We start from the raw sequence: 26782 nt of genomic DNA, 5'->3' as shown, positions 1-26782 counted from the left end.
GAGTTGATTTAGTAGCAGAGGTGTTGATATCGATGTGCATGAGACGGTGAAGATACGCATTATTATTAGGCGTGAAATTTATTTTTTAATGCAGGAAAGTAGATTGGGTTAGGTTTAACAACATGGAACCCTTTGTATCTAGTACATTAATTCTATATCAAAATATTTACAAATAAAAATATCGAATAAAATGATGAAGTCGTTGAAGATACATATGTATGTACGTGTATCTAAGATATATGTATGTACATATACATATATATCTGTCAGAAAAGGTACTACCTGAAGCTGGTTTTTGAAGAAAATGAAATGAAAGAGCTCTCTACACAGGTATACGCACATACACAGATGCTTTCATTTTGAACTTTTGTTGAATACGAATCTTATGGTATATTGCGGTTGAAAAATACGAGAAACGAGGGGTTACTCGCCTCAATGTCGGCGCTTCTTTCTTTGGGTATTTCCTGCTACTGTTAACAGAATCTATGGAGCAAAATATACGCCAGAATGAGAATAACGAATCTAGAAATATACATACGTATTTCGATAAAAAAAATTGGACGTGTTTCTAAAATTATTTGTGTACACGGGACTGTTATTCGGTTAATTCTATCGAATCAGTCCACGTGATTAGCTTCGTTTGCATAATTCAGGGAATTTATGTATCTACCCAGGCATCAATCGAGAACGATCAATGTTGCATCGATGATGCACGAATAAACAATGGTTGCAGGTATTAACGAATCGTAATAGGCGCTATCGCATTACCATGGATACGAGTGTTACGGTGGCGTTTATTTATCGATTGTGGGTTGACGGAAAACAAGCAATGGTTTGCGGTTTTCTATAGCACGCGTTGTTCGAGATTAATACCGATCAGCGTATTGCTTCTTCTTTACTATGCACATCTTTCTAACTATGTTTTCCCAGAAAGCTGTAAATTCAAATTGGCTTATAGTTAACTTTGTGAACAAGATAGCTTCAGTTGATAATACAGTCGAAGGATTCATAACAAAAAGGATCCTTTGTTGAATATTTTATGAAGTTTGAAGAAACTGTAGTATCTTATAGCGCTATGATATACTATCAACTAGAACCTCTTTATGTATTTCCGACTTGTTGTAAGCTGGATTCAGGGTTTAAGGTATAGAAAATTATTCAAGTAATTCTTTTCTTATGGACCGTATTAAGCATTTCTTGGAAAATGGAGTAAGAAGCAACAAGGCTATGGCGATAAGCTGAAGTCCCTATCGAATGAATCAGGCCAGAAGTAAAAGAGAAGTAAATCCGATATCCAAGGGTCACGTGGATATCGTGGTAAAAGGCCTGGAAGAAGATTTAATTTGCGGCTCACCACTCAGTGGCCGGGCTAACGGAAAAGCTCGATTCGCTATTTTTCACCTTCCCTTATCGTTTTTTTTTTGTTCCAACAATTCGCAACGTTTCACAGAAATTGGAAATTGGCAAATTTAATAATAACCGTGCCAACGAACCACACGAGTTCATACAGGATTGATAGATATAGAAAATATTTTGTTTTAAAACAAAATTCAATTATTCCTTTTTCTTTATTTTTTCAAATGAACATATTTTCCACAGCTTTTTCCGAAACTCTTAATGGTTTGTAATTTGTAAAAGTGTTCCGCTGGTAGCAAGAGGGTAGCAATTCTAAGACAATGAATTTCTTATGCCTAAAGAAAATTGGATCCTTGTGAGTTAAAGCATGCCGGTTGTGCAAGTAACTTACTTTTGTACACTAGAGGGTACACAGCACCAGCAATGCATAGTAGTTGCTGAAAAACCTTACGTAATTACTTTCAATTCTTTCGAGACGCTGCCAGGTCCAAAGACCGTCGTCTTGTATTTGTGAAGTGCTTTTACTTGAAAATCTTCAACAGTACTCGTCACCGTCGCATCGATATCAGCCACGAGTTTCTCACAAGAAACCCAACGCGTTAATGCACGTTTCGCCGCATAACTATTCGACCAGTTATCGATTGTATTATAAAATATATTTAATGTTTATTTTATTCGCACTTCGTTTTTTCGCTCTAGATATATACTCTCAGTACCATTTAAAGATGTCCAGACGAGTCAAAATAATATTTGGATGGTTTGTAACGTTATGTGAATAAAAACAAAGAACTCGACGAGTATGGAAAATATGCGAGCATAAAAAATTAAGATGGATCCTTTGTTAATTATCTCGCGAGATAGTCGTTTAGAATGCTAACCTTTTCGTCGAAGAGAACACCAGGAAACTGTTTCAATGGACGCCCCGTTGCTTTGTGCGAATTCGTAAGAACAAAGAGTATCGTTGGACATCGAAACAATCGTCGGATCATCTAATTGAATCGTAGACGTGGGAAAGCTGTGTGAGAAACTTAATTGGAGTGACGTTTGGACTGAAACAGAATTGGAGGACGTGATTATTGAACGAACGAAGTTAAAATCCAAGTAACGCAAGACAAGTAGAAATTTTTCGAGTCACGATCAAGGGATGTTTTAACAACTTTCTGTTTATTCTATCTATTCTCTCCGAGGAACTAAAGAAAACAAAAATTTATCTGACGTACCATATGGTATTCTTTTTAGAAACTTGTGACATTTATAGAGAAGATTCGTTTCGGTCAAAGAATTGAGGAGAAACATCGTTAGAAACATCTGAAAGTATCGAAACCGATTTTCCTTCGGCGCAGAAATGTCTGAAGTAGAAAAAACTTCTCGTTCTACTCTTGAGAAACTTTTACAGCTTCTCCAAGGAATACTTTTGTCGTTTGCTCTATTGCACGATGCTACCATGATATATTTTCTTGCCTTCTACGTGAGAATTGCTCGTAGAGTTTTAAAAGTTTATGAAGTACAATAATACCGAGAACTGTTCTCTCGAAATACAAAAATGGTTGTTCGTGGAAGATTGTTGAAGAATGATAAGAATACACTGCGTCCCATATAAAACTACGCTAAAATTTCAATTTTTATACAAGTTCGTGATACAAGATACAACACGATAAAATCCGATTACGCCTATACAATACTAAACAGCTAAATTTATTAAAAATGGAGCAGATCCTTCAAGAAATTTATACTCTGTATATGACATTTCCAGGTCAGAATAAATATACAACGTATTGTAAAACCATGTCGAAACTGTTCGAACGTAAATCAAATATTTCTAATTATCCTATCTGTTCTCAAAGCTCCTTCATAATTGGTACGTAACACTTGATACAATTCGCTTGTGGAATGGAATCGGTCTATCCTTGGGTGATCGATAGAAGGTGTCTGAACTGATAGGAGATGCATCAAACGAGAATACCGATTGCATGATGCTATGAGCATCCATTATTGGCACACGTGCCATTCCCGACACGACGCGGTCAGAGAACGAGACTGGTTTACGTAGTTGTATGTAGCAAGACTAATGTTACACCGGTCATCCCCCATTTCATTTACCGACGTATTTATCTCCAGCGAGCTGTTATATGCTCGTATATACCTGTTTCGATTAGAAGATATTTTCCTTATCTGTTATTTTATTCTATTATTCGATACATTAGTGTCTGTACGCATCTTCTTAATGTATTAACCGGGTCATTCACTAACCAGAAACTCCTATTAATAAATTAAAAAATAACATCTTACAATGTTCTGAAGAAGAAATGTGTTTCGATTTAATTCACAAAGCAAATTAATGACTGTCAGCGGGGAGGCAAACGAACGAATGTTGTAAGATGAGTTTGTATAATGTGTTCGACGTTAATTTGCAGAACTATGCGAGGAATGGGCTCTAGCGAATAGTCGCGAATGCGTAGAGGGCAGCGGTTCTGCTGGTACAACGCACGATGAATCTGAGGATGCATCGGAAGCCAGGTTCACCCTCAAATATTTAGGTAGTACCCTAGTCGAAACACCCTCGAGCGAAGAAGCTACAGCTGAAGCCATCAAAACCGTCATTACTATGGTAGGTACACTTTGATCCATGACTTTTATAATTACACGTTAACAGGCTAAAGCGTTTTTATGTATTAGTTTGCATCGCGAGAAACATTTCCCCGAGCAAAATTGCTTTTTGCAGCTATTTCGAGCGCGATCAAAACGTTCTTGAAACGGGCGAAGAAGACGACATGTAAAATTACGCATAAATATCCCCGGTGTACAACCTCGGTAGCACCTAGCTCATTAATTTCTCGACGAAATAAATTACGACGTTAGATAAGATCGATAAACGTTCTCGACTTGGCAGCTAAAACTTGCCGTTAAACCTTATAGAGATCAACAACAAATTTACTTTCTAAACTTTTTTAATTTTAACTAGCGATAGTTTAAACTTCACCCTTGATGCGCTGCTTTTTCTGTATCATTTTAACAAAGTGATTGATTACAAGGGGCATTTTACTTGTATACGGCACCGATCTATCCATTGTTCTACGATGCAATTAAACGAAGTCAATACATTTAACAAGTTAATTAATTTGGTTTAACGCGAAAGTTAATAGCTTCGTTAATGACAAATTTTGTCCGTTTCCCTTGAATAATTCTGTCCGTTTTCAACGATGTTCCGCGTAAATTAGATTTTTCCGTTTTATTAAACGTCAAATTATTTATAACCCTATCCTCTATTTTATCGCTCTTCTGGGAGACATAGTTACCGTACGATATGTACAGACCAGCTATCTTCAAATTTTTTAGAGGATTCAAGCCAGTTTAAATAATCTTTTGGGGAAGTTAATTCGATGATTTTACTCCGACGTTTATTCTGGCCGAGTTTCACGATTACATTACTGCAAAATGTCACGGCAAGTTTACCGTTGCTCGAGAAGATATTTCGTTTCTCGAAACGGAATTAGCCCTCTTTCTTCTCGTTTACTTTGAACCGTGTTTCTACAGCGAACTGATAAAGCCGTTCATTAAACAAATATATTTCTCCTGTGACGACAATTATAGTGTCCCGAAGCCCTTGGGCCGAAATGTTCATTCACCGATGAAACAAAATTCGCCTCCCTTCGTTTGTACCAACAATTTAGCTTCACGATGTATATCTACATACATTAGGTGGTCCGAAAGGTTTCTTTCGTTTTATAAGGAAATAATGGATGCACAACATTTTCTGTTTTATATTATTTTATCGAATTACGTATGACCCATTTTGTTCTATCAAAATAAAGATCACACCGTTCGACAGGTTTAGGTTTCATGTTTGTATAAAGATGCATGGTTACAAAAGACGTGTATGTAAAAGAAAGACACTTTTTGGGCAACCTAATATATATATTAATTACTTTTTTAGAGTTAACATAAAGAGAGTTTACGAAATTTTATGATGAGATTTTATGGTGAATGAAAGGTTCTTTTAATATTGTAGGCAAAAGCAAGCGGTAAGAAGCTGCAAAGGGTCTCTTTAGCTGTGAGTTTAAAGGGTATTAGAATGACGGACCTTGCCACGGAAGAAGATCAGCTTCAAGTGTCTATATACAGGTACATATGAAACAAGACAGAACTCCATGAACGTATCCGAAGCATTTCCTGCTTTGCGAAACGCGTATACACACGTCAGTCACGATTGGAGAGCTGTAATCGGACGAAACCGGATTTGTTGGTTCTGGCTTGTTGTACATTTCCCTTTGCGTCAGCCAACGTAATATCCGATATTCAGGCTAAAATATATTCGAAATATCGCGCAATGGCGACGAGCAAACGTTACGTGATTCGATTCTGGAATATTATTCTCTTTGTCAATTTGAAACTATGATTTCCCCAATGGATCTTCCGATATCTGAATTCGTATCGAAATGAGAAACCGTATCGTTGTTTTTCCTCTATTTTTTAACCTTTTTGCTTGTTTTTGTGATTGTGTTTACATCGTCAAAATATTCTCTTCGGAAACAATCATATGGGAAAACAATTACAACCAACAATGCTATTTGTGTTTTCAGTTTTGAATATTTTAATAAACGAACGATTTTTTTTCGATACTTCTGTTTGAACAACACCATTAGAAATGGATTAAAGATAAGAAAGAAATTGAACATGATATTAATATCATTTCAATTACAGTTTTTTTACATGATTGTAATGCGTTTAAAAAGCATTCTGGTTGTAATATGAAATTATACGGTTCATAAAAAGCGAAGAAACGTGGTAACGACTTAGGCTATATATTTTCTTAATCACACGACATCCTCAAGTTTCACTGTAATACACCGAGGCTGTTAATGCCACTTTGATTAACTCTGGGTTCATATAAACGACTAGAATTTATACACGATTAACAGATAAAATTTAAAATTATGGAATATCGCTTCAATTCACACAAGATACTCTTAATATTTACTCGTGTTGATATTATGGTATAGTTTTATTTTACAAAAAGACACCTTTTATTTTAATGACTTTTAGTGACTTTTAAGAGAGTTTGTTATCTTTGAATGATCGCCAGGCTTTTGTTCTTTAATCTCGCGCAGTTTAAACAATAATTCGAAATGTCCTTCACGTGTGCTTTCAGAGCAACTTTTCTTTATAATTCCATTGTAATTCCTTTGGTACGTATTCCTTTGTTGCGTAGCGAAAATAATTGCATATTCCTGGTTTTCATACATTTTTACAGTTCGCGAATATTCGTGTTTCTCGTTTCATCAAGATATTCACGTTATAAAGGCCTCGATTGTAATTATAGCAATTATGATAACTGTATCATAATACTATTACTTAGTACTGTATAGTACTACTTAGTACTAGCAGTTGAAACAGTGTTATGCTCTGGCATTTGTGTAAATTTTAACGAAGGAAATGGTCGTAGTAAAACATGCCGAGGAATCATAGTTTCCTTTAAAGTGTTTGTTGTGTATATACGCATAAGCAATTCTTTTCAGAATTTCATATTGTTCGGCGGACGCCGCTCACGATCATGTGTTCGCATTTATCGCAACAAATTTGAACGAAACTATGGAGTGCCACGCGTTTCTCTGCCCCAAAAGAAAAATGGCGCAAACGGTAACGTTAACTGTGGCTCAGGCGTTTAACACGGCTTACGAAGCTTGGCAGCTGTCCCAAGCCGATCCTAGAATCCATCACGCTCAAGATAAAAGCCCCTCGTTAACTGATGATAGGAATGGTAGGTAAATTATTTATTCTTTATCGTAATGTTTTAACAATACCACGCTGCGTTGGATACATTAAAGCACTACATTCTGTGCATTTCTGCAATTTTTAATTTCCTGCAAATGTCGAAAATCCGTAGTCTGCACATTACAAACGATTTATATCGTATAGCTTTTTCTCTTACACAAAGCTTTCGCAACAAGATAATCGATAACAATCCTATAACTAAGAAATAAGCAAATGATAAACCGAATGATGAAATTTTTTACACGAGGAAAGAAAGTCAGCTTCGATCTAGAAGCTTCTGATCTGTTGTAAAAGTCCGTGCATCGCGTCGGTGCGATGCAGTAATATCTATGTGGTTGTGCACTTAACTCTCCGAGAGTGCGGATATTGCGGAGAGCTTCGGAGAAGGTTACGAGTGCACCCTAGGAAATTGTCCGGTAATATTGAACCTTGTGCGCACCGAACTACAACGCCGTGGGAAGCTAGAACAATTACAACTCGCGTGTTTCCTTCATTCGCCCAAACATTGTCGAGCACGTTCTCCCCAAAGAGAATTAGCTATGATTATTCCTCCGATAACTATTTACGTATTAAGTTATGGAATTTTGGAATGGAAGTTATGGTATTAAGGACAGAATTTTATTTTAATTTGAAAACAAAGGTACCTGTACTCAAATAAATACCTATTGAAGAACGAACATTATTCAAATATCACGCATTCAAAGAATTTCTAACTCGATGCCCATGATTTTTACAGAATTTTACGCCCGAAATGATTGACTCTTTGTAGAATCACCAAACAGTATATTTCAATTACTTGTTCAAAAATTGACTAAAGGTATATTAAAATTCAATAGACGATCAATCGACGTATTTAGGTATTGGTTACGACGAAATTTTTTAAATGTTACTGCTAGAAAACCAAGAGCGATGCTCATGAATTTAGAACATTTCTTATGTTACCTAATACATATTTTAGAAACCAGGTGGCCTTTCTCAGAATGTTTTGTTACAAATTCTATTAAAAACTCGTTTCGTAACTTGTTTCTCTTTTGAAGATATTTAATTGTAATATCTAATAATTTTTTTAATCAATTCTATCATATCATAATAACAAAATAATGATACAGAATGTAGTCATTAGTTATCAACACATAATCCTTATTTGTATTTTTATTTTCTTGTAATTAAACTATATCTTGTCAAAAATGAAGAAATATCCAGGTATTTTCGACTGGTAATGCAAGCGTAAGGATTAAAATGTAAATCAAAGCAAATAGTCTTCGGATTGAGCATTTTTTATGAATGCGCAGGTATTGGTCTAGTGCTATGTCCTGTAATTAACGAAGCGTTTCTGGTTCAGGACTATGAAATGTCTCGGAGTTACCAATTAGCGATAAGCGAGAAATCAGTGTTTGTATGCGAAGATTCTACTTGCACATCACAAAGACTCGTGGATACTGGTGTACATGTGGGTCGATAATGAAAGTGTATCTAGGAGACCGTACCGTAGAGTTGCTGAAACAGGTTCTATTTCGCAATCTATGTAAACTGGATTTGATAAACCATTATTTATTGATTATTCCACGTGCGAAGCGTTCTGACAAGGAACGTTATTCAATTGACTGTTGACGTTATTCGATTCGTAAAAACATTTTGAAAAATGCTATTGGATTTAGGAATTAACTGTATTAAATATTCTTCGATTATTTTTCGTTTCTAGAAAACAACGAAAAGAAGAAAAACGAAGAAGAGGCAAAATCCGTAAACAAAGTTAACGAACAGAATAAAGACAATACTCAGCGGCGTAATGCGAACGATACGCCGAAAAATCTTCTAATTGATTTGTCGAATGAGACTAAAGCAACCGGAAATTCATGGGTAGGCAGTTCATTTTAATGTGTTTCACGTACTATCGTTATTATGATTACATTTTTTTGTTATATAAAAATATTTCAATAAAAATACTTCGACGTACGAAGATATTGATGTTTCGATATTTTTAGGTTTGCTTCGAAGACGAAGATGGTAAGAAGATACAGAAAAAGAGTAACGCTATTAGCATTCCCATGACGACTTTGAGACACAGCACGACGTCTGCGTCGCACCACGTTATGCCGAAGCCAACGACAGGCTTCAAAATTCAAAATGCTTGGGGTGAATCGAGATCTGTAGACTTGATGTGTTCGTAGCAGGCGTAGCCTTCGGCCGATAGCTTCCGAGACGTGCCATTAATCACCGATCTCTGGAAGCATCTATCGAATAACGGCCAACCGAGGAAAATCAAGCAATAGACTAATTATTATCGTCGAACTCACGATACACCATTAAACATCAATGAATCGACTCGTTGGAAGAAATATTCTGCAGCAAATGCCATTTCGAGAAAATCAAGGTGCTGGTCGATCGATTCCAACGTAACGCTCGGATGATTTCTAAACAAAATTTCCTGTTCTGTTGTGACAAGACTACCGAATACGCTTACCGATATTTTACAAATATCACGGAGTCGACGATTGAACGGTGATTTTTGTTGTGGTGATTTTTCCATACATTTTACGTCCTCGGAGAACTATCGATATCGAGCGGTGCTCGGGAAAACAAATAAATCGACAGAAAGTGGGTTTTGTTTCATCACCAAGAAATGGGAGCAATTTTTGGAACCTTTTTGTATGATGCCTGTATCCGTGCCAATTCTTTCACACATATCGTATACAATTTTATATTACTGTATCGTGCGCGTGCGTTTACAGCAAGTTTTACTATTTTAACACTATATGTATACCAAAACCATTTATTTCCGAACGATTTTGCGTAAAATCAAAGGATACTTAAGAGACGACATCAAATTGTCCGATCATCCACGACGAAACAAAATGAATTCCTATAATTCTCATTAGATATAATCGAATTTTATTCGTTGTTAAATAGCTGGGCTATTTCTTAGTCGGGCGTTCTTAAATTTGTTTCTACGCGAAAAATATATTTAAAGCGTATGTTTACGATTAGGTAATAACAGAGAATATACTAATTATACTTTTGATATTATCTATTTGATTTTTTGATCTTATGTTGTAATTTCTAAGAAAGAAATATGTCTTGATATTAATTTTTGTCCGTTTTCCTTTTTTCTGTTAAAAGGAAAATTAGTAGAAATTAGTTTTATTTTTTTTTAAATACATACTGATAGATATTGTCAGCAAGACGATCTTAGTCAAGTTTATGAAATAAGAGTAATTTGACATTAAAAACATGCATTGGTACGTATACTGTGAAAGCATGTATCTATTTAACACGTTCATCATCAAAATTCGTAGATAATTTATGCGGAATTTGCATTGAGTGTAAAGTATGTCGCTTGAAGGCTTACTCGCGATCTCTGAACTACACGTCTATCTACGATAACATATTTGTGATTAATCGCGAATATAATTAAGCGGTCAAGGAGTTGCTTTCAAGAGTTTCAAATCAGACTTTGAGTTGTTGCAAGTTACAATCGTTATCGTATCGTTATTATTATATTAAAAGCTTTTTAAAAGAACTCTTTTCCTTTTATCGCAAGAATATAATATACACCGCATTGACTTCTTTTTACGATATTTGAGCAATTTTATATTTATGTTACATGAAAAATCATATTCATCCCCGAAGAACGATAGCATTTATGACGTACGATGTTACATTATAGGTATACGAAGGTTTGTTGTCTGATAGTTGAACGTAGTCGGCTATTTTCGTAGGAAATTCGATAGATGTATAGCGCAAAATGATATTATACAATCATTGCTGTTCGTAACATTCACACTTATTTGTGAATCGATGTTAAAATTGCCGGCCGATTTGTAGCTAAACTTTAACGTTCAAACCTTGTCGAGCTTCGTGTTCGAAAACAAGTTAGGAAGCGATACGTATTTGTTGTTGGATTGTTTCGTTGATTTGTTAAACAAACTATAGGAGTAATTGATATTTTGTTGGTGAAAATTGCCAATAATTTTGTATGGTCATAATACGATCGGCGGGGTGCGTTTTTGCAGTTTTGCCACAGTTGTGCAACGTCGCTTAATATCACTAAGTGTTTGAATATAATTACACGTTAAATACACTCATACATATCCAGTCGTACGTTATCATTGAATAATTCTGGCCTACCCTATTTCCTCGCTCTTGATCTTAATGACTGAATATCTACTTTAAACATTGCGTGTGTTCTTGTAGATTTTGCAGAAACGCATTAGCTATTTACAGTATAGCTTTTATTGATTTTATGTTTCATAAGAATGTTTCTCTGCCTCCGTAAACACATTAAAGATGGCGATAGATATCAGCTGAAAAAATACAATATTCTGTCGTAGATATGAGAATAGTATCTTTTTTAATCAAATGGAAGTCAGTGTACTGTTACGTTTAATCTAAAATAATTCGAATAAAGTTCTCTCATTAAACAGCTGTACTACGTACCGAAAGATTACACGATAAGGTAGTTTGCTATCTTACTGTCACACTAGATGGAGACGCTTACACAAAGTAAATTCCTTTTCCAAAATTGATTATATTAAATTATATTAAACGAACTGATTACAAATACTATTATCAAGGGCTCTAGCATAACTGAACTAATATCATTAGCAAAATTTTGCAAATTACCGGTGCTAATCAATTCTTTTGTAGAACTGTAACAAGTTTGGCAATAAAGCAAATAAAGTCGCGTTGGTTAATTTTACAAATTGCAAGCCAGCTGATTGTGCTATTCGGGGTAAATAATTTTAGAGCAAAAATTGGAGTAGGTTAAGTTGAGTAATTACGTATAGATATAATCTGGTGACACATGAATATGTATATTGGTGGGCTATTCAGAAGGTAGCAAACACTGACTACCTATACGAAGCACAGGAGAGGACGTTAATGCAGAAATGTTTCGAGGTTACTCTATAGAGAGGAGGTAAACGAGCGCGTTTCAGACGAAGAAGAAGAGAGGAAGCGTAGAAAGCAAAGCCGGGAGGACGAAAGAGGAACGTGCGCGTTGTGCGAATAGAAAGGGCTGCCTCGTCGACCAAAAGACGAAATAGACTACTCTTCAATGTAACTACCTAGGCGCTGTTCGGTTCTATAGGTGTGTCCCAAATACGAAACTGCTTTCGGTCAAGTTTTTCCAAATCCAAACTTAATTCTTTTTCAACATATTTAATTACGGAAACAACGAAATACCCATTTATACAATAAAATCTCAATTATTAGAATATCGATTAACGGAATTAAACAATCAAACTTTAACGAAGGTCTATATCTGTATACTTGAAGAATTTTTTGAAAAATATTATTCTTGAAAGATTTGAAAAGGGACCTTGAGCGTTGAAACTTTAATAAGAGTCTATATATACAATTGAAAAATATATTTAATTAAATAAAATAAAACGCAATGATCATTTGAAATATTTTTATAGGATTTTCTAAATGAAGCACGCAAAGCAGAAGCTCTGTTCGTAAGTATCGATCGAGGCTCAAATAAAATAGTCTGACTGTGCAAATTTAATCACGGTACAGATAATATGATGGCTAAGAAAATAAAAATACTATGTTCAAAGAGTTCAGTATCAATAGAAGCGTGGAACGATTCAAGGACTGACCGGCTACTGAATTCGAAAGACTTCCTTTAATAGATTTCCTCTCGTAATACTTAAACTGCTTCCGAACGGTTGAAAAGTTATAATACTCGATGGTATTTCGATAAAAGTTGGATAAGCTATGAAAGAAACGAAGATCGAAATCATCAATTTAAACATTAAAAACGATTTATTCTTTCATTCCTCCTACTTGTTTCATCTTTTCAAATTTCTAACCAAACAAAATTGTCGACAATTTACAAATACGATACATCGATTTCTATCAAGATAATGCGCAATGCAATTTCCAAGTATAATCGGTCGTTTAAAGCAAAAATAATGTTTGCATAATTACGTTCCCGCTTTTTAGTCTAAAACGACAAAACGATCGGTCTATTAAAATGTAGTACGGAAAATGGTGGACAGATGTCGCGTCAGGTGCGTGTAAGAGTAACAGTCAATATGGCGTCTTTGAACAGTAATAAACCGCGTTCTCGTTTTTGACATGAAAAGTTACTAGCATCACCGCATGTAGGCGCTGTCGAACGTGTATCTGTCTCCGTGAGAGCTTTTCCTCAAGGATGTTCGCGGTAAAGAGCTTCGAAACCGGAGACTTGCGTCTTCCTCTATTGTCCAAGTTTCCCGCAGGATGGTCCAGTTGCAACGGCAGTGACTGGTCAACAGACAGTGACATTCTTCTCTCCTACGTGTCATCTCGCCGTTTATCCCGCAAGGACAGTGTCTGTTTTACCGTGCGATCGTGCTTCTGAGAAGGAGTGGAGAGAGCGTGCTCCTGCAAACTGTCCGTGTATAGTGCGAGTTCCTCGTCCTCTTTGACGATGTTTTTTGCCAAGAGATATCGATACAATCACATGGTTGACTGTCGTTGTTTACTTGATTATAATTCACCGAAATACTAATAACCAATCAGTTGACAAAATGCGTGCGATAACGTTGGAATTCACTGCTGAATCTGATACTCGTGGGCCTAGAATCTGACGTGGATTAAGGAAGCTGTGCTCGGTCGTGCAAGTAGAAAAATCCCAGGAATCCGTAGCCACTGCAAGCATCGAACGATCGTAAGTACTTTGCAGTCGTAAAAACAAAAGACTCGCGAAACTGTCAAGCGGCTTCGATCGCGTCCTTCGCTATTTTTTTCCACTCATTCGCTCACGTGACAGCTGACGGCGAAAGGGCTGTCACGATGCCACCGAAATGACAACGTTTCTTCGACACTTTGTAGATTTCTCGAAACTGTTCACTATTTACGTTATATATTATTACACTGTAAAATGCAACTTCTTTGCTCGACTTTGATATATGATTTAAATCTCCATCATCGATATGTAAATGGGTGTTTCCAGAGGTTACATCTGCACGCGAAATCGTTCCGCTCGCCGATATCGAACAAATGTTTACGAATCGTGGTACAAAAATGCAAAAAGCATTTATTTGTTGCATATGTATGGCTCGTTCTTTCTATGTATAATATGTGATTTCAGTGAGTCGGAAATTCGTTATTATGGGGCTGTAATTATATCTTTTACAGCTTTTTGCCCCATAATGGAATTAACATTTTTCGAGAGATTTGCATAATCTTCAGGATACGAATCGGAATAAATTTCTGCTACGTGAAACAGGTTAAGAAAATGGCCGTTAAAACATTTCAAAGATCTGGAAATGTCGTAAGATAACGATATCTGCAACACATACTCCTGAGACATTAAATAAGGCAAGCCAATGAGCGGAATCGTTTGTTAGACAAATAACGCATCCTTTATTCTTTATCGGCGCAGTCTCTTCAATGCGATCATTGTTGCCACGTCGCTATTGTATTCTTTCATCCATAGAGTACCGGAATCGTTTAACTGGAATTATTTCAGTGCGAGATGTTTTCGTTTATTGCAATCGAGGTTTAATTAAACTGCCGTGTAAGATACATTTTGCCTGTATTGATAAATTTGAAAGGAGAATCGCCATTCGACTATTAGATTTAACGAATGACGACGCGACAATCAAACGAATTTATAGCTATCCCAAAAATATTTGGGCATGATAGTAACAAAATTTAAATATCGGCACATACTTAACACAGGCAACGGATCAAAAATATGGTAAGTCACATTTTCCATTTTTTATACAAGGACCATTTTAAAATTCAATACATTGCCGTAGTACATAATCGACAGTATATGTCAATATGCAAAGACTGAAATTCAGGGGAATCCGTGCAAATCCACTCTCAACAACACATTAGGTTAAAACAATGGGGACCGTGCGTGCGATGACCTAAATGCGCGATAGTCCGCTTTTAATCTGCCGAGATGGAATGTACGCATCTATAAATGTCAGCTTGTCACGACTGACAGTAGGTCACCAATTTTTTAGTTGGTCTTTTCCCCTTACTCTTTACATTTGATCTACGTGATCGATTAGTTAGATTAGACATCCTCCACCATCCCACTACGAGAAAAGCGCAAATCAATCACGCGTATCTATGTGTTTCTCTACGTTTCTTACGTGGTTTCTCGCGTAACTTTTTTTTATTGTACTGGGTCAAGCAAAGAATACAGCGTCTTGTGCACTGACCTGACTAAAACGTGACAACAGGAACGACCTTGCACAACCAGTTGTTTGACGTTTCGAAGCATAAAAGAAAACCACATAAAGGACACTTATCTTTGCTAAGCAATGTGCTAATTGCGTAACGTGGTGTGAAATTCAAATTTCGCGTCCCAGTCGTGATGGACAAATTACTTATCGTAATTATTGGCTCTAGTGATATAGATATAGATATAGTGCTTTGAAGTAGCAATATGAAACAAGAAAGATAAAAATTCAATCTGTCGAACAACAGATTGCGAAATTAACTCATTCCTAACTATCTTTTATCTTCGAAATTAACCATCCTAATTCCTCGATTGCGAAGGATTTCTGTTTCTAATCTAGCCGGATCGCAACTTACATTTCTCGATGCTCTCGCTTTCAATTTCATGCTATTTTATTAAAAAAAGGTTTGCCGGTAGTGTATAAATTTTCTACGTATAACCAAATGACATTTTTACATTGTGAAATGTACTATAAATTGCAAAATCGCATTTAAGGATTAAATACCGAATTATCGGCTTTCATAAACTGAAAATGCAATATATAACTATCTTAATACATCTCGGAATGGCATGAAATTCTAATCAAGGTCACAGCCAATCGGTTCGATATAATTTATAATTATCACAATTATCTACTGCCTACATAGTGACGTAATTAGAAGAGTTCTAAGAATTCTAATATCAGACAAACCTAAAAAACAGACACAAAAATAAAATATACGTGCTATGGAAAATTGTGTACGTTTAATTTATTCAATTAAATACTAATTATTTTTAATTAGTCATAGACTAAATGATTAAAGATGCTTACGACGAAGTCACGATAATTACGGCAAGAAATTCCATCGTGCTCATCTCGTCTCTCTTACCTTCCACCCTTCCGCGATAGTGCATTCTCATCACTTTACGAAACAGGTTCTCTCTTGGTGGTACTGTAGACATTTTCGCTGTAAGCTTGTTTCCTTTGTTTTCTTCAGCGTTTATCGTCCACAGATTATGATAAGAAACGAAATTGCTTTGTTCCGCATCTTTTTAAAGGTGTCGCTGTAGCTTTCGTGTATTGCTTGTAATCTACGTTCGAAACACGCTACTGTTCACGAAGATCCGGACACTTTTGTAACGACAGTACATGGACGTTAATAAAATACACAATGAATAAGAAACTCACGAGTGAAAAGAATATCTGTCATCTCTTTATGGAATTGCACATATGTGTTTTTATGTTTTCAGTCGAAACATGTGTTAGCAGTAAACGAAGTACGTATCAAATGTTTTGTGATCTATATTAATTAGAGGCGAAAGATCGAGCAGGGCGAGGAAGAACATGCGAACATAATAGCAAACAAGAAAGAGACCAGGGCACCGATGAGTTATGAAGCTCGTAGCTCGTTTATTATCGCAACGGCGGGGTTAATCACGCTCCGTCTAACGATTTCCTTGTTAAACCGTGCACTGCTGACGATGCGGGGCGGGGGATTTGTGCTATTTCGCGGTACCTTTGGTAAGATGGCAAGTTAACTTTACTATCCTGAGTTTTGCGGAGCGAATCAACCGAAGAAGCAAGAAAATTGAAAGGAACAGGCAGAAACACCGTACTCTGGTATGCCGTAAAGCTATTTCACCGACTAGTTATCTGACTAGTTAAGCGAATCCATAAATACCACATAACACTGAAAGAACATTTTAAAGAAATTTTGTAAACAGACTGGGGAAATATGGAACCGAATTTCATTGTTAGCATTTTTATTATTCTCGATATTATGTCTATTTCAAGGACTATTGTGACCAGTCTCGAAGCTTGATGAACTTTAGCTTCTTCATACTTTTACCAGTTACGTAAGTTCTGGTAAAATCTGGTGGATCGAAAGAAAAAACTCGTCCGTATAAGATACAAGTGTTTCGTTGAAAGGATAAAACCCTCTCGCTGGCTTGCATTTCTACTACCATTTAGCTAGGTGCATTGATATTTTTGGGTAGTTACGATTTAGCAAATGTTTCTAGTTTCTCCTCGTAGAGGAGAAGCTAACGGTAAATTCCGCCACATACAACTCCATGGCTTTCGGAAAATATGTTCCTCGTTCTAGGAACTCGCGCCTCTCCGTATATTACCTTAAACGAGTTTGCCGCAGATCGATGTGAACTACGTGTCTTGCATTGAAAGTTAAAACTCTCAAAAATATTTTTTCAAAGCACAGATGTATACTGTCTCCTTAAATAAAAAACTAAAGTATTTTATCACTTCTTCTTCGTTCGATTTAAAGAACAAAGCAATTGGCATTGTTCCTTGTTATTTTTCGTATCGCAATATGTAAATTGCATTTCTGTAACGACCAAGGATAAGACTGATGTTTGATATTGGTTGCGAGCAACATTTGCGACTCATAAATCTCGGAGCAAAAGGAGAAGCAATTTCAAGAGTGCTGTCATAACGACTTGTCATAAATAAACGTATCGATTGCTGTTTGGACAATTCTATTCGTATCGCGAATGCTGTGATAGAATTTTCATTCGGTACAGATTTACATCTTCCTTACGAAAACGTTATATAAGGAGTAAAGGATGCTTTACTTCGCTTTCTAGTTCCCTTCGAAAAAGTTGGAACTTTGAAGGACTGAATGCGAAAAATTGGAAAAACATATACATATATATATATACGTATATGTAGTTCAAAATACTTAAATGACCATCTCTTACGTTAAAGCAAAATTATTCTATTAGCGGAATAGCGTGTGTTATGATTAGATCGGATAATCAAGCTCCTATTGTACATATCACTAGAATTCATGTAACAGGAGTTGATAATCAGATAATAGCATTCAATCTGCATGTATTTGGTTAATTGGGTATTAACTAAAATTTCGTTCCAATAAATAGAGTTCAAATGGAGTATGTAGTGGCTATTATATTGTATCAAGTAATATGATACAAATTACGTTACGATATGAACATAAAAGGTCGTCGATTTCTTTAAACTTACTTTTAGCATGTTGATACTTGTGATAAATGTCATCAAACAGACTATAATCATTGATTCTAGGTTTCTAATGCGAGTGTACATGCAGTGGTTATACACAGTTATTTTCTGTATTCAATGCAAAGCACAAAGCTAGTGTTGGTATAAATGTGTAATAGGAATATAGTGTGTGCAACACTATACAACACAGCGTTTCGGTTCAATTCTCGATATTACCTCTTTGAAATATGGTCCTTTCAAACGTAATTACACTTTTTGCATACACGCAACAAACCGTTACAAGTTAAATTGCCACTGTGAATGAACATTATTGCGATGCAACAAGGTGTAGCAAATATAGGATTCTTAGTTAAATATGAAATACAATATCACGACTATGCGATTACTTGGCAAATTCTAACGTTAAATAACGATTAACGGTTAGTCAGAGTTCTTGATCAAATGGTTCAAAGTAATTTCACTTTTTGTAAAAACATTATTGTCTAGTAAGTAACACACTTCCGATTTCGATCGGTTTCTGATAAACGAGGAAGGCGTGAAATTATTTCCACTCGTGCTGGATCATCTCCTTTCAGTGTCGAGTACAGACAACTGATTATGATGTAGCTACTGATTATGTTAACTCTTCAATAAGATAAAAGAGATTATATAATGAACATAACGAATCGATAAGATAAAAGATTATCGAACAATGAACAAGCAGTATAAGTAAATAGGAAATTTGAATGATCAGTGAATTTTTCATTTGGCAGGATATTATTTATAGTTCGAAGGACTGCGATCTGCAGCAGGAATAAAGAGATTATTTCAATAGCGTTTTTATCTGATTATCCGAAAAAGAGTAGGGTGTAAATTGGCCAGGTTCCAAGATACCTCGTCAGCATTCACGGAGTTTAAGGGAGCGCGAAAGAGTATAGAAGCCAAGTCGAATGGGAATATATATTTTCCTTATCAGTTTTTACACGGAGAGCTCGAACGGTAGCTGCCTTCCGTACTCTTTCCACGAACACAGCAGCCATAGGTCGTCGGCCGAATTTAAAGGCTCTGTTACACGGATCAACGAGATGTTTTATGGGAGAGAGAACTAATTGTAGTCGATTAGCCTCGGGTCCAGTCGCCCCGAAATGAATCTGTCGCATCGATAACGAGAAACAGCAATTTCGAAGGATCTACTCAAACCGGCTGCCTAAATTATTCAAGTCACGTAGGGAATACTACGGAGACTCGATATATTTTGGCTGGTAACAGCGGGATATCGTGTTAGGGCAGTGCAGTTTGCTCGTTAAACATCCCGTAGGTTGCATGGTGCTTCACGGTAACGGAATATTCTATGAAACCGTTTAAGCTCGTTCCGAAATTATCGAGGGAACAAAGACACGGTACGTTAACCAATTATGTCCGCCGTATATATTTAACGGCCATTAAAGAAGTTACGCGGCGAAAATTCCGTAATGTTAAACGGAAGTAACTGGTGCCAATAACTTGATTCAAAGCGGCGGATGCCAGGTTCCATTGTCTTTCAGAAAGATGAGCGAGAGACGTCCTCTCATGCATCTCACGCCCGCGGCAAGAAGCTCTTCCATCTTTCCTTTTCATACTTAACACCCTAGTCATGCATAATACAACGTATGCGCACATGTCTGAGGAAGACAAGCGCACCGGACGCGAACTAGCGCGTTACACGTTGACACTACCGTGAGAAGATCGCAGTGCCAAGGTTAGCGTGAAATCTGCGTCTCGCCTGAAAGCAAATATAAAGGTTTGGCCGTTTTAATTAGATTAGAAATGTAATTGTGTAGAGAAAGTGAGATTCGTCTGTGCTTAAAAAATTACTCGGAGCTATAATTTTCACTGCGCTTCAACGATTCCAATTTACGGAACAGACTTATCTTACGATTTAGAAGTTTTTTAACAAAATCGTGGAGAAAGCTACGCCACGTTAATTGTGTAATATAGTGTTACACGATCCGATGCGCAGTAAGTTCGTTCGTTTACGAACGAGTCTTTGTTATCTTTGAAACGCTACGAAAGCTTAACGATGAGAATTTTTATAATATCGACTAAAAATAGAGCTATAGATATAAATATATTTGATATTGCGTATATGAATGAAAATTATGGGTACTCGTGAAACGGGTAACCCGTATGCTTGACATGGTTTGGCTATGCGCCAACAAGTTTGCAGGTAGCGATATAACTGGTGATTACTATATCTTTAAACTATACTACCGCTCAAAGTTACGTGAACAGTTGCCTACCTTTGACAGAATTTGATTTAGCTACAAAATTATTATACAAGTTGTGTTTGCTATGAATTCTTCGATTGATTTCGTTATTTAGATTTGATTTGGAAGCAATAAATTCCTTCGTTTTTGTAAGATTAATATAGTATTGGAATAAATTAATGCTATAAACTGCCGTTCATAAAGAATGTAACTTAGTCCACTTTTCGTCTCAATGGCTTGTTTCACTTGACCGGATGTCCTATGGGTAATCTCGATTAAACTCCATTTTTAGGACAAGTTTGCACTTTTATGTGACTCGCTTTTCTCATTTAAATATTGTACAGGAAATGCAATGAAATTCACCAGACCGAAGATATCACGTGTCTCGGTATCATGCGTCCGCACGAACTTTAATTTTGTTTCTGCGATCAAAAACGTCGGTGTCCTGCGCCCACTCGTTCAACGATATTCATTATTCATCCTATCCCTCAGTCCTTTTTTGCAAAGCCGCAGACTTTTGTGATACAAAGCACGATACGAACTTTTTCGAAATAAGTAGCTATATACATAGTATGCCGAGTTTTTCATCGCTCGTTTACATCGATTCTTATGTTATCATTACAATGGATGCGTCTTTGCGTGAACGATGAAATGAATTTTTACTAACGCGTAGTAGATATAGTAGTACCAGGTTTATTATGGTTGTATAATCATGTCTATGCTATTGGCGCGAATCTCGCTCACTGTAACTATAATCTAAAGGTTATCACAAACGGAGCGATATTTGTTCGCGCGAAGTTACAATGATCGAGATTCACTAATGCCGCGTGAAATTAACTGTAACCTTGGTCGATATTTTGCGGCGCATTTTATCAATGCATGCAAATGGTTTAATTAAAAAGCGCATTGACTCGTGTCGACTCGCAAGTGTCGACGACGACCAATGTAGCGAGCAGAGCTCGCGCCTCCGGCCAATCACGCCTGCTGTCATTGACTCGGTCGTGCTTTAGGTCGACGTCGACGTCGGCGTCGCGTCGTTTCGCGGCCGGTCACCTCGCCAGTCTTTGCCGAGACGCCGCGCGGGTCGTATCCGTGTTTCTTTCGATCCTTCTCTGGGTTTCTCATTCACGAGACGCGACGCAACACGAAGAGCTGGTTTTGCGATTCGGCGTTGTCGATGTACGACGCGGATAGCAACACGATCGCTAAAGAAGAAAAAGAAACCGAGCAAAGAGGCAGGAAGAATTGGCAAAAGGACAAAAAGTAGCAACGTAGTGAACGAGAGTCGTGACTGCAACGCGGAACGTTGCGGTGAATGTCGAGTGAATGGTGACGAGATCTTGTAGGCTGACAAGGGGAGGGCCAAACGTGTACTTACGCGAAAACCAGTTGCGTTGAGAAGGTCAGTTACTGGCTCGATGCGGAGAAACGCTCGATAGAACCGGTAGTTTTCACTGTGGCCGTCCAGAATATGCAAACAGGTAGTGCGTTTTGCTTTGGAAAAAAATACGTTTTTCGTGATCGCACGCATCGTTTTTCGACTCGTACGAGTCACGTTTGAAGCGTCAAAGGCCAAGGTTGTCGGTTTCGCGTAGGTTTTAGTCGACGAACAGAGACGGAAAGAGAGAGCGAGAAAGGAAGGAAGCGAGTATCTAGCACGTGGGCGAGCACGGAAGAGTAACCGGCCTCTGCGCGTCGTCGTTGACACAAAGAGTAGAGAGAAAGTGGGAAAGGTAAGTGTTATGTAACACTGAATACGAGAATGCCGATTCAAGGGGAACTGGCATTAACTCTTTTCCTTTTTTCGAGCATCTGTGTGAAACGATTAAACCCAATCGGCGATTCACTGCTTCTGCTCCGATCGTGGTCTTACTCCTGGTTTGATATCATGCCAGTGTATTTATACTCAGTAATTTATATCCCAACATTTAACGTATCTGTTTTATTTGGAAACAGTGTTTTATTTGGGCACTTAAATTAACCTGTTATTCCAGTTAGCAGTTGAAAATTCTGTCGCATCGGTAGTTGTAATGGTATTCGTGATTATATATAACATGGTGTTAATAGTTCAACTAGATTAAATGTTCTACTATTCCGATATTGCATTTCGTTAGAAAGTAAAATGTTTTTACGTCTTCTTCTTTCTTCAAAACAAAATATGCATTACGCAATCATTATACAATACGATTACGCTCGACTAGTTGGGAAATTTGTATTTCCAGAATTTAATATATAAATTAGTTTTAAGATTAGAAGATCGATGGGATTATCACTGAAATATAGTCATTCGACGTCTGGTGCGACCGCTACAACGTTTATGGATCGTGAAAAAGTTTGATAGAACTTTATATTATTTGCAGAATAAATTCGCGCGTAATATGAAATTAATTAGTAAATAACGAATTGCCGATGAAGGAGCAAAGAGTGAGAGAGCTGATTATTAGAACGACTTGAGTGATTATATGACTGCCATTGACCTGCTGTCGCATTAGCTCAAGTGACAGTAGGTCCAACTGTCATAAATTGCAACGCCCCCAGAAATGTCACGGTATCGTGACATCGGTGAATGTATGTGTTCGATACCGATACTTAAACAATAAATGATAATGTAGCGTTTTTCTGGGTGGAACTTATGTTGACACAACGATTTGTTTTTCATCGGTAATTTTCAATGAAAAATTACTCTTAATTTGCCAGAGGCGACTGATATTCGTGACAGTGACTTGTCACAGCACGATATCGAAGAAAGTATATACATATGTAGTTATTTACAAAAGTATTGGAATATCTATCATAAAAAGCTTTTATGGATATATTACGTATATTATGTAAAATTTGTTCAAATTTTATTTCCCCTAGTTCTTGATGATATATTTGATTGAAATATGAAACTTATTCTTACAACAATGTATAGCTCTATCTACGACCGAAGCTGAATATGTCAGTGCAGCCTCAGGAGCGAAAGAAATTATGTGGCTAAAGAAAATATTTCTTGAAAGTAAATTAGAGATCCTTAAGTATATGCTATGTGTAGACAATACTAGTGCCGTGAAATTAATTAAGAATCCAGAATTCCATCAAAGAAGTAAGCATATTGACGTAAGATATCATTTCTTGCGAGATTTATACAATAGAGGCGAAATTGATATAACGTATGTAACAAGCGAAGAGCAATTGGCAGATATATGTACAAAGGCGTTGCCAAAACCGAGATTTGAATGTTTAAGGAAAAAGTTAGGTTTGAAAAGTAAAAAAGATATTAAGAGGTAATTGTTTGTAAACATGTAGAGTTTTTAGGGAGGGTGTCGAAGTGATTATTACTTCTCAAAACAAAGAGGAAAAACTCTACATGATCTGTTTAGTCTTCTAGTTTTTTTTTGTGTAATAAATTAATCTGTATGGAAAAGAGAAAGGCGGCTGGCAAATGTACTTGAGAAGGCATTGACAAATTAATTTTCAGATATTTACGACAAGAGTTAGAAAATATTAAGAGATAATTTGTAAATTTGAGATAATTGTTTGTAGGGATGTAGAGTTTTAGGGAGGGTGTTGAAGTGGTTACCACTTCTAAGAAAACTCTACATCTGGTCTTTTTTAGTTTTCTCAAGCACTGAAGCCATCGACAGCGTGTAGACAAAAGACTGCGACGAAGTCAGGCCATAAACAGTAGACAGGCGACGTTGGCTTCGGGGTTTTTCAGTTATTAGGTAACACAGCTAGCGTGCGGATCTGGACCAGCTCAAATTGTATTTTTTACTTATTACACTTCTATTTAAATATATTTTCTACCTTACAATTTATCCACGTGTTTTCTCTGTTTACACACCGAATAACCTCAATAGGTATTATACAGGTATTATGTAATTATATATTAGGTATTATGTAATGAGTAATTTGCGTATTGTGTCGATTTATTAGTGGTGAATAAATAAGTTAACTACACGTGGTCGAGTTTTCTTCGTGATCGAATCTCAATCAGAAAGAGTAGCTAAATTTTGTCCTTTCAGCTATGAATATTACATAAATGCGTTAATTCAGTTGAACTCGGTTTCATTCATTTATTCATACATTTGCTGTTCAAGTGTTCCCGAAGATATAAACCATTTTGTAATGAACATAATTATCGGTCTGTCGTTATTATTATCTTGTCATACCTATACACATGTGTACATAAGATTAGTTAGCGAATGGAAACGCAAAACCACATAATTTGAGCCAATCGGATAAAAATTCCAGGAATCTCTGATATTTATTTTTTAAATGAAGCGATAAACGTCTGTTAACGAACATAAAATTCTATTAACTATTTATACTTTGCGAAGTTACCTCACATATACTTTGCTGTATTATTTCAAAACACCGACATTATAACACACGATCAACCAACGCTGTTATTCTGCGATCTCTCTGTGCATTTACAATTCGATGTATTCCAAACACAAAAATTGTTGGAACTTCTGATCTGTTGTCGTATAAGAACCTAAAATGTGCTTGAATAAATACCATAATTCGAGTTCCTTAGATAAAAAAACATGCAAAAACATTCAGCCGACGACGTATTGAGAGTCATTAAAATTCACCAGGCTGTTTTTATTCCGGGTTAAATAATCTCGATGTTATTCTTGTTTCGCCATTTTCACGACATACAGGTTTTGTGCCTAAAACGATCTAAGTGCGTAGTAACGAAACGCGTTTTCATTTGCTTGGTTAGCCCTGTTACATTTATGCTCGTTTAAATGCTTTGAGCTGGTCGTTTTTATTCGAGGATTGAAATTCATCCGAGAGCGAGTTTCCATTTGCGTATTCTCAACTATCTTTTTCTCATCTTTCCTCTCACGTGTCGTGTTTTTTCTTTTTGGTATAAACAGTAAATCACGCTTTAACGATGAAACTCATTTAGTTTAGTTTCATGTATTAGTCATTGTGTGATTTACCATATTGATACGTACATTATTGTCTATAAATTCTCATATTTTTTAAAACCAACTTTATCATTTTTATCAGCCTTTTTCCCTTTATCTTGTTATTTCTGTCGAGTGCAATATTTCAAGAATATTTACTATATCTCAAAAAATCGTCTTTCGTTTTAATGCGTAAAGCGAAACAATTTCGCTCTAAATAAACTTTTTTCCTGTCAAGGATAGATCTGTATCGAGGCGATTCCCGACGGTGAAGTGATACTTTGTTCATTTCATTGTCTAGTAACGTTGTGGTAAGCGTATATGTGCTTGGTTAGTTTAAAGGTCGATCGATTTTCGACTTGGACTTGCTCCAAATTCAAGCTACCGTAAAATCGCTTTTATCGCCATACGTAGGATGCACCCTTTACGTTTTATAAAGTGGATTCTGTTCGCTTGGACGAAAATATTTGGTAAATAGGAAGGATACCTAGTCGCTAGAAAGAATAAAAAAGAACGAAAATTGTTCGAGCTTTTTCAATTTAATTTTGTTAGAATTTTATCTGTATCTGCTATAAATTTGTAATTTCAATAATTCACGTACAGAATTCAAAACATGTGACTTAAAAGAAGAAATAATATTCTTTGTTAGTAAAAAAAAAGTTTCCACTTTCTGCATCAACTTAAAATTAATGTATGATTACTGGTATATATTTAGACCCATTTTCCATAACTTCAGTTTATCTTACCTCCTCTTTTTACCTACCATAGCTGAAAATTTTCCATTATAATTGCTTCATCATCGGTATAACGTGGAAGCTACTCATATTCAAAGTTCGTCGGTGAACTTTGAATTTTTCATTTTCTTTTCCGCCTGTAAGTTCGTAATGGCGGTATTCATTATCTGATCACTTATTATTTATCTATGAGCGAGTAAGAATTGCTAAATAAGTAGAGGAAAAGAACAGAATAAATAAGAACGATTCGAGTTGTTTGTTTCAGTTGAAGGAGAAATATACAGTTGACGGCGTAATTGAATCGAAATTGTAAGTGAAGAAAGATTCAGTTCATCATAATTTATCATGCGCTTTCACAATGATCTAATTCATTTTATTGATTACATTCGACATAATAATAGGAAACAAATTAATTTTTTGTCAGCTTTTAAGTTAACTCTTTGATACCCTGCGTACCGTGTTTGCAGTGATATTATCTTGATTTGTTGCTAAAGTCTGCGTACGGTGCAAATAATATTTGTATGTTCCATAAATTGGACGGAATATTTTATAGGATCGGTGACATGTTCTCGTCCTCATTATTAAAGCGCGTATGATTATCGTGACTGTACTCGTAGGATACGTGCAATTTA

At 36.3% G+C, this 26782-nt stretch overlaps 2 protein-coding genes across 8 annotated transcripts in view; both read left to right on the top strand.

Moving 5' to 3' along the window:
* LOC100744601 (low density lipoprotein receptor adapter protein 1-like) overlaps window positions 1-11223 on the top strand; it is a 34184-nt gene extending 22961 nt beyond the window's left edge. For 2 of the 3 annotated variants that reach the window (XM_003486135.4, XM_012394832.3), the window contains exons 2-6: window positions 3771-3964; window positions 5366-5478; window positions 6873-7114; window positions 8831-8988; window positions 9114-11223. In XM_003486135.4, coding sequence (XP_003486183.1) covers window positions 3771-3964; window positions 5366-5478; window positions 6873-7114; window positions 8831-8988; window positions 9114-9299 — 893 coding nt within the window. In that variant the 3' untranslated portion in view covers window positions 9300-11223. Of the gene's footprint in view, window positions 1-3770; window positions 3965-5365; window positions 5479-6872; window positions 7115-8420; window positions 8752-8830; window positions 8989-9113 lie in introns of those variants that run through there. The other variant, XM_033318472.1, reaches the window with a different exon arrangement.
* Window positions 11224-13216: 1993 nt separating this feature from the next.
* Window positions 13217-26782, top strand: part of LOC100744402 (beta-1,4-N-acetylgalactosaminyltransferase bre-4) — a 38143-nt gene continuing 24577 nt past the window's right edge. For 2 of the 5 annotated variants that reach the window (XM_012394775.3, XM_033318463.1), the window contains exon 1: window positions 13217-13786. The gene's annotated coding sequence lies outside the window, so the exon portion shown is untranslated. Of the gene's footprint in view, window positions 13787-21555; window positions 22249-26439; window positions 26460-26782 lie in introns of those variants that run through there. The other 3 variants (XM_003486133.4, XM_033318464.1, XM_024364537.2) reach the window with 2 other exon arrangements.

Source organism: Bombus impatiens, unplaced genomic scaffold (assembly GCF_000188095.3).
Source record: "Bombus impatiens unplaced genomic scaffold, BIMP_2.2 scf_0099, whole genome shotgun sequence".
NCBI lineage: Eukaryota > Metazoa > Arthropoda > Insecta > Hymenoptera > Apidae > Bombus > Bombus impatiens.
This window is presented reverse-complemented; position numbering and strand designations above follow the sequence as displayed.